At 36.2% G+C, this 9957-nt stretch overlaps 1 protein-coding gene across 1 annotated transcript; it reads left to right on the top strand.

The window, feature by feature from the left end:
• The first annotated feature begins 8413 nt into the window (after positions 1-8413).
• Positions 8414-9619, top strand: LOC149263581 (aspartic proteinase nepenthesin-2-like). Its single transcript, XM_089389276.1, has one exon. The coding sequence runs from the start codon at positions 8414-8416 to the stop codon at positions 9617-9619; it is 1206 nt and encodes a 401-aa protein (XP_089245402.1).
• Positions 9620-9957: the final 338 nt, after the last annotated feature.

Below are 9957 nucleotides of genomic sequence, written 5' to 3'. Positions count from 1 at the left end.
TAAACCAGAATCATAGATCACATGTAATCAGCATATACCAAAATCATAAATCACATGCATAATAAAACTGAAATGAGATACTGATCCTTTAATAAATCCTTAACTTCTGCCTTTGTCCTTATTCCATATGAACTCTGGATTAGTTGCCAGACTTGATAACACCCAATGCCTTCTCCACAACCACGTGCACATACCCGTAGTGTGCATCACACACATACAACCACAAACACCATACAAAACCATGCGATACATGCACCTACACCTGATATACAACACAAATGCATACACATACATTTGATATACAACACAACTCATACATCTATACCCAATGTACAATGTCGCATAATACATGTACTTACACCTAGCATATAACACAACAAAATACATTTACTATAAAAAGTAAAGCACAAGGAATACACATGTCACGATACCATGACTACACAATGCACATACATAGTACCACATGCCTGCAACGCCTCATGTATGGCATGCACTTAATACCACATGTATACTAGTACCATATGTACAACATGTACACAGTACCATCGGTACAAAGCACCACCTACATCATGTGTGCATAGAATCACATGTACATGGCACCACTTGCACAACGTGTACACAACTCCACATGTACACTACGCTACTCGTACAATCTGTACACAATAACACATGTACACATTACCACATGTGCACATGTACACGACACTACATGCACACAATGCCACATGCACGACATGTACACAACACTACCTACACACAATGCCACTTATACAACATGTACACAACACTACATGCACACAATACCACTAGTACAATCATGCACACCACACCATATGTACATAACACCACATGTACACCAGGTACACAACACCATATGTACATAGCACTACATATCCAACATGTACATAACATCATCTATACACAACACCACATATCCAACATGCCCAAAGCACCATATGCACACAACAATGCATATCCATCATGCACACAATATAATATGTACACAACACCATATATCCAACATGTACATAGCACCATATATACCTAGCACTGAATGTGCAACATTCATACAACACTATTTGTACTACACCATGTACATAGCATTACATAATCAACATGTATACACACTAAATATACACCACATCGCATGCACACAACATCACAGGTGCAACACATACAACATATACGACATATGCATAACAGTATTACCATACATCAAAAACCACACTCACTCTTTACCAAGAAACCTTTCTTCTAATCTCTTATCCATGCTTGTCCCAACATGCCATAGACTATACTGATTTCATTTTGTTGAAGTATCATTGGCATAATACAAGCATACAATATAAATTCATATCCATATGATACTGACCTCATATGTTTGTCATGACTACTCTTCCCACTTGATTCGTCATAGACCAGGAACCTCTTCATGTCATTTTCCTACGTAACAATCATTCCTCTAGAAGAATGATTCCTAGTGACCCTATCAGATAGTGACATAGATACATGTACACATACATATATCATAAAATAATAATGATCTCATCAGTCAACATCATACATACATACATATGTACATATAAACATTAGCATAAATTAATCATGATTCATGATCACCCTGTCAGACATGTCATACATACACGCCTACATGCATACATATATAAACATCAACATAATCATGATCACAACAAAATTTCCATATCTTATAAGGTCAAGGTTAAGAGAACTTCCTTTATTCATGTAACACATTTGCAATATTAAGAACAATAGTTTTGAACATAGCCAAGTCATATGACGCCTCAAATCCATTCACCTTACGATTTACCATTTTCATGTTTGCACTACCATTGTCCATTTACCACAATGGAACCATCCATTCTAACCAAATATCATATTCTTACCTTCCACTGCACTTACTCATGCACCAAGCTTCATCTGAATCTTACACTACCTTTAGGGTACCAAACAGCGGTCCCGAGCTCCATCAAATTTCCTCTTTCCCAACCAATTCCCAAGACTCAAAACATAAAAGGAAAGTCAAGAAAAAAAAAGAAGAGTATCATGAAAACCAATGACGATAATATGAAACCACAACCAAAGTGGCAATGCCTTGCAACAGACATAAACAAAACTGCAAATCAAACTCAACAAATCATAAAACACCAAAAGCACAAGACTAGCAAGAAACACCATGACTCAATCCCCATGGTTCCCAAGGAAAGATCAACTTGACTCTTCTTCAATATTTCATGGAAACTTCTCTTGCAATGAAACTCCCTTCATCATACTGCCATAAAAACATAACTATTAGTGCATACATAAACATAACATGAACACATCCAAGCCATCTATCAAGGGACTCCAATCCTTTGATAGATCCACCTGTAACTAAAGACTAGCTAATATACTTTTCAACTACATGTTCATGAATACAGCATGCATCTACATAATGTCAGAAAATATTAAGGTTAAGAAGACTTCCTATAGGTAAAGCACTCATTCGTTTGGAATTAGGGTTTCCAAACATAGTCAAAGGAATTATTGTCCAACTCCTCCCTTTACCTTTTTACTTTGTTGTAATTTGAGGCTTACTATGCACTATCACATCACCCAACTATTAGTGATATAAACATATCAACTATTACCTTGTCAGGCTAATCCCAGTATGATTCCTACAACTTCTCACTCATGTCAACCACATGTTCCAAATATCAAGACAATCATATCTATTAATTGAATTCAGCCTTTACCAAGACTAACAAACATGTCATAATCCATAGTCAACTCATAGTCGTTAGACATAATGCTACAACTATCACCAACTACACTCAAGTACATACCAATTGTCTCAACACATATTTATTAGTGAAATCATCTTAAAACAAGATCATTGGAACTCATATTATGAAATTCATCAAACATTCAACCAACTTTCAAACATACCATGTTAAATGAATCAACCGGAAGACGTAATAGACACCAAACATTTGAACACCAAATAGATGACATAATCAAACAATCAAGCACCAAATATACGACATAAGCAAACTCATACCTTAATTTATTTTAAGGGAGGCTATCTTGTCTACACAATCAATCTGGATTAGCACGATACGACTTCACAACATATCACATCAAACCTAAATCATGACATCCATAGCAGTAACTAGCTAACATGTTCACTTCATAAGCTCATAAGCATTTTTTGTTCATGCATAACAATCACATATGTACGATCAATATAGATTAGTAAGACACCATATCACAAAATAGGTCAGCTCATACCTGAATATCACAAACATAACCATATGCATAGGTCAAACCAAGTTAACACAATACATATAACATTAAGATATTCACTACAATGAACATAACCATCACGCATATGACCAATACAAATTACATCATCAAGATCTCAATGAAATAACCCTAATTACCAAATTAACTAACATATAACAACAATCAGTTAACATATAACATGCTCATCAACAACATATGACCTAATCATCAAGCTAACTATCATATAACAACAAGTTAACCTATAACATATTCATCAACAACATATAACATGATCATAAAGTTATCTAACATAAAACAAAAAATAGTAATGCATGCAACTACTAGTTACTATCATTCTTGACTATCCAACACATGTGCATATAAATACACTAATCAACTAACATCTATCATGAATGTAATCGTATCATCAAAATACATGTACATAAACCTAATGTATATAAAACTAGTGCATATAAATATCCTTAACTTACATGCATGCCAAATATACCATACTTATATGACGATATGCTCTTATCCCAAATTCTAATACTGCAACCTCACTTTGATAGTCTGCATCTCCTGCTCTATCTCAACCAATGCATTAGCATCATAAAAACCAATAGCATCATTATGACCTAATTTGCATACAATGACTTCACAATGCATATTTGACCTACTATTCATGCATAACTATAACCAAGACCATACATGCATAAAAACTGCATATATACATATAACGCATGACTACAAAACCATATACACACAATTCAAGCTATAGCCCAGCCATCAATGCATGACCATACCAACTTTACACACCATGACCTCATGCATGACAACAACAACCACCTCACGTGCACTTGATAATATGTGATCACTGACATGCATAATAATGCATAATCGACCATACACACATGAAGACATACTCCTCGACAACACCTTCAACCTGCACATGGAAACATCACTACAACCATGATCAACACCATGCAAATGCAACAAACACATGGACTACATGCATAAGGAACACATATGCAACCAATCATGAAAGCATGATCAACACACAACCCAAGGAAAGTGCAACCATGCTCTGATACCACTCTGTAACACCCTCCTGCCACATTTACCCAAGCAACTGGCCAACCGAGGTAAACATGTAATGAGAAGTCACTATGATATGATTCAACCTCCTAAGTCACATTAAGGAAGTGGAACCGACAGAAACACACCATACAGACATCCAACATCATAAACAAAACCCTCAAAGGACAAGACAACCACTCAAACAGCCTGTGCGTGGGTCCCACTGTTGTTTTAGGTCTCTTGGGCCATAGTCTCTCTCATGCTATGGGCAAGGGAGCGACCAACAACCTAAATTCGCTTTCACAAGCCTACCTGCCAGCGAATGTGAACCAAAATTTCCAGTGTTGTGCGAGCGACCCTAGGATTTAAGCCACTTTTTTAGGCTCAGAGCCTAGAAAACTACCTAGAATTGATCCCCCTGTTCAAATTAGTGAAGTAACAGGGAAATGAAAGTACTAAAGAAAATACTTGTTCAAGACCTTAACTAGATCCCTACTTGCAATGATCCAGTTAGAAAGTGCAATTTCTTTTTGAAAAGAAGTTCACTACTTGGGGAAGGTATAATAGTGGACCTAAAAATACCAGAGCTATCATGGAGTGGGAAACTCCTAGGAGTGTGCATAAGGTTAGATAATTTATGGGATTAGTAGATTATTTTAGGAGGTTAATAAAGAACTTCTTGTGGATTTCCTATCCTATTACATACTTGCAGAGAAAAGGAAAGAAATTTTAGTGGACAGAGGAATGTGCAACTAGTTTTGAGTAGTTGAAGTATTTGTTTATGAATGTTCTCGTATTGAAGATTGCAGATACAAAAAAAGAGTTTGTGGTATGTACAAATGCTTGCGAGAGAGGACTTGGTGGAGTCTTGATGCAAGAAGGATAGGTAGTATGCTAGAGTCAAGGAAACTGGAAGAGCACAAGTAGAGTTATGTGACTCATGATCTTGAGTTGACAATGATCATTCATGCATTGAAGATGTGGAGATATTATCTTCTTGGTAGGAGGTTCATTTTGATGAGCGATCACAGTGGTTTTAGGTACTTGTTTGACCAACCTAATCTGAATTTCAAGCAATCTAGGTCAGTGGCTACGCTCAGTGAGTTTGAATTTGAGATCAAGTACATCAAGGGTAAAGAGAACAAGGTTGTAGATGCTCTTAGCAGAAGAATGTAGGTGAATCAAATTGCAGTAGTGAGTTCTTATGGGATAGACTTGGGGGAGCAGATCTTGCATGAAATATAGGAGGATGACAGGTACCAGTAGCTTAAGCACAGGTTACATCAGCATGGTATAGGTGATCAAGATGTGGATTATCATCTCACGACTGATGGCTTGGTTAGATTAGGGACAAGATCTATGTTCCAGACAAAAACGAGCTCAAGAAGCGTATCGTGAGGAAATTTCATGTCAAGCCATATTCAGGTCACCCAAGATATAAAAAGACATTGACAACAGTTAAAAAGTTTTATCACTGGCCGAAATTGAAGAAAATGGTGGCTGCATATGTTGTGAAATTTTTGGATTGTCAACATGTAAAATTAGAGTGTAAGCATCTAGGTGGGTTATTGTAGTTGATTTTCATTCTAGAGTGGAAAGGGGAGGTCATTTCCATCGAATTCATTACAGGTTTATTGAGCAAATCAAAGCAGAATGATTCTATTATGGTTATGGTTGATAGGTTTACCAAGGTAGCTCATTTCATCACAGTTAAGTCTATGAATTTCGATAGTGGCATAGCTCAGATTCTCATCAAGGAGATAGTGAGGTTACATGGTATTCCTAAGGAGATTGTGTTGGACAGAGATGCCAAGTTCACTTCCATGTTTTGGAAGGAGTTGTTTGTAGGTTTGGGGATAGATTTGGCCTTTAGTACAACTTATCATTCATAAAAAGATGGATAGACAAAGATGGTTAACAGAATTCTTGAGGACATGTTGAGGATGTATGTCATGCATCAACAATGGAAGTAAGAAGAGTATCTTCCACTGGTTGAGTTCTCATATAACAATAGGTATCATGAATCTTTGAAGATGAGTCTATTTGAGGTACAAATTAGACCTAAGGTTGGGTACAAGTCTGAATATCCATCGGTTGGGGTACCTATGACCACGACGGCGAGAAGACGAGAGCAATAAGATTAGTGATGACTCTCTCTATGACCGGAAATAAATTAAAGAAAAGACATACATTTTCAAGTAAATCGTGTTGGAGAAAGAAATTTCTCAAGTGAGCATAGCGTGACCACAGTGGCTCTTCACAACAGGGCGTCAATCCACCCCTACACATAATTACAATTACAAGAGCGAACTTAGGTAACAAAAATTAAAAGGAAACGAGGAGGATAACCATGATATCCATGGTTGCGAACTTCCTGGAAGGGTTCCGAATTACAAAGGTGACGTTGATCGTGGTGATTAATGGAGGGAAACATTTTAATCATCCAAAACTTGCTCGCTTTCATGGCTTATAGTGAGGACAGCGGAGACCACCGGGAAATTTATCTCACGGGCCTTACAACTTAATAATGTATTTCTTTTACCAAATAGGGATGCTAAGTAGACATCTCCAATTTAAAGTATAAATTTGAAAATGTTCATACTTCTCAATGTTAGGGATTTACTTTATACTGATGTCATATGATTTTTGTTTAAATAATTATATGGGACCCATATTTTTTAAACTGAAATACATATTTGTATTAAGTACTTTTGATAATTAAGAGATAAATACATATTTAGAACATATTTGTTTGAAATACTTTTGATTATTAAACAATAAATACACATTTAAATTGAGACTATTATATAAAATTGAATTGAATTAAAATAACAAATTGTGAGATTATTATATTAAAAATATTGTATAATTAATACATTTTAATTTAATATTTGAAAGCATTTTTATCCCTATTAAATTTAAAATAATAATAAAAATTTCAATATATAGATGGCTATTAAGAACTTCACCGGCCATCTATGTATGTTATTTGGTATTTAGAGCTACGACCATCTATATATGTTATTTGGTATTTAGAGCTCCAGCGGTCTGAATGATAACAAAAAAAATAAAATATAATATTAGTGCTGAACGAAAAATAAATAAATATTAGGGATTCACGATAATAATAAAAGGAAAAAGATATTAAAGATGAATTATTAAAAAAATTAATATTAGAGTTACGGTACTCTCACTGTCAAAAAAAATTAAAATAATATTAGAACTCAACAATAACAATTTTTTTTGAGAGTTGAACGATTAAAAAAATAAAATTGAGCCCAACCACCGAAAAGAAAATATTAGAGATGAACGATAACAAAAAAATAAAATAGTATTAGAGCTACAGGAGTCTCACTGTCATGCCTTTTCTTTCAAAGAACGTTAACAAAAAATAAAATATTATACGAATAAATTAAGATACTAATATTTATCTGGTAGTAAAACAGAGAATTAATATATTCACTATTTTCTCCAGTAAAAAATGTATTTTAAATCTCTTTAAAGCAGTAAATAAGGAAAAAATATATTTAGCATTCAAACATGCTAAAAAATTATATTATTTTTAAAAAACCTCTTTAGAACTGTAAATAATGCATGTCCCGTTTGCCCTTTGTGTCCTAATAAAATTTAGGAAAATTAAAAATAAAATTTAAAGCTCTCTTCCACATCACTTCAGTGCTAAAAAGTTTGTTTTACTGTAAATCGATTTCGATCTCCAAAATGAGAGAGCAAAATAAAAAAACACAGTAGTTAAATTGCTCTAAAAAAAAATAGCGTGCAAAATCAGTTGTAATTATAGAAATATTTATTACTCGAAAGTAGAAAGGGCCTTGCGTGTCCAAAAATAGAGAGGAAAGTAAATGCACTTCCATCACCAAAAATAGAGTGCAAAGCACCTTACTTAAAGGGACTTGGGGACTGTATCCCTAACAGAATAGATAGAGAAAGTGCAACACATCCCCTCTGGCAGACTACACCATTCATACATTATTTGGCTACGTCTCAACGTGTTTTACTTTCACTCTGTTGTTGTAGCTGTAGACGTAGACGAAGCATGGCTCCACAATCATCTCCTTCCAGTGCTCCCTGCAAATTCTTTATTTGTTTGTTATTGTTTTTCATGTTACCTAATTTGATGCAATGCAGGCCGCTTACATATTCCAAGGTTTCAAGGCGGTCTGAGCCGCATAAACCCAAGATTTCAAGGCGGTCTGAGCTGCATAAACGTGCTGAGCATGTTGGGTTGAGAATAGATCTTGTGCATAGAGATTCACAGCTTTCTCCTTTCTTTCCAGGAAATATTACATCCACTGAACGACTTAAGCAAGCAGTGGGACGCAGTCAAGAAAGGATTGGAACGCTGCATATATCCATAGTTCCAAAAAGCGCTGGTCAATTTGTTCATAAAACTAAACAAATGGAAGCTCCAATAAGTAGAGGACGTGGAGAATTTTTTATGACGGTAGGAATTGGTGAGCCATCTTTACCATATGTTGGAATTGTAGACACAGGAAGTGACTTGATATGGACAGAGTGCTTGCCCTGCAATTCTTGCTATAATCAATCCTACCCAATCTATGATCCTTCCGCCTCCTCCACTTACAAGGCCATCACATGCGAAAGCTCTGAGTGCCAGCCAAACGTGGACTTTTTTTGTGCTCATGAACAGTGCCATTACTTTTATGAGTATGCTGATCGCTCCTCGAGCGCCGGGATCCTTTCATACGAGACATTTACCTTTCCTGGTTCTCAGTCAATTGTTCAGCAGATTGTATTTGGGTGCGGCCAAGACAATGACGGGGACTCGGGACTAGGAGGTGGAGTAATCGGGTTGGGACGAGGTTCACTATCTTTAATTTCACAGCTTGGTAATTCATTAGGTGCTAATAAGTTTTCTTACTGTCTCATGCCTTTTACCGATTCTCCTTCCAAAGTCAGCCCTTTGTTTATAGGTGACAATGCTACCTTGAATGCCACAGCTGCCGCTGTCAGTTCAACTCCTTTTGTTCAAAATAGAGCGCAATCAAGTTTCTATTACCTTTCGTTGCGAGGAATTAGCGTTGGAGGTGCATTATTATTGGATATCCCTGCTGCTACTTATGATATTCAAGAAGATGGTAGTGGCGGATTTATGATAGACTCTGGAACCACTCTCACATATTTGTATGAAGATGCGTATCATGTTTTGAAGAAAGCCTTGATTTCTTCCATCAACCTCTCACGAGACGATGGGTCGCGAGTCGGACTGGACCTCTGTTAAAGCCAGCAATCTCATGCCGCCTCTTCCCTTTCAAATTTTCCGACCATAACTTTCCACTTCAAGGGAGCCGATTATGATTTGCCGCCACAAAGCTACATGTACGCTGATACTAGTGGTGGCATTATGTGCCTGGCAATGTTACCCAGTTCAGACATGTCGGTATTAGGCAATTATCAACAGCAGAACTACCATATTCTCTATGACAATGCCAACAACACGCTGTCTTTTGCACCCACAGTTTGTGATGCCTTGTAAGCAAAGCACATGGATATCATGTCTTTTCTCCTTTACATTATACACTTGAATATTTTTTGGATGATCAAACTCTGTTCCTGCTA

The sequence above is a fragment of the Pinus tabuliformis genome, chromosome 6 (genome assembly GCF_031772625.1).
Source record: "Pinus tabuliformis cultivar Carrire ecotype Pingquan chromosome 6, CPIR1, whole genome shotgun sequence".
Taxonomy (NCBI): Eukaryota; Viridiplantae; Streptophyta; class Pinopsida; order Pinales; family Pinaceae; genus Pinus; species Pinus tabuliformis.
Note: the sequence above shows the minus strand (reverse complement) of the source record. Positions and strands in the feature narration are given on the sequence as shown.

What these genes read in the sequence shown, in the direction of transcription:
- LOC149263581 (XM_089389276.1), top strand. Translation starts at nt 8,414, where the DNA reads ATGGCTCCACAATCATCTCCTTCCAGTGCTCCCTGCAAATTCTTTATT.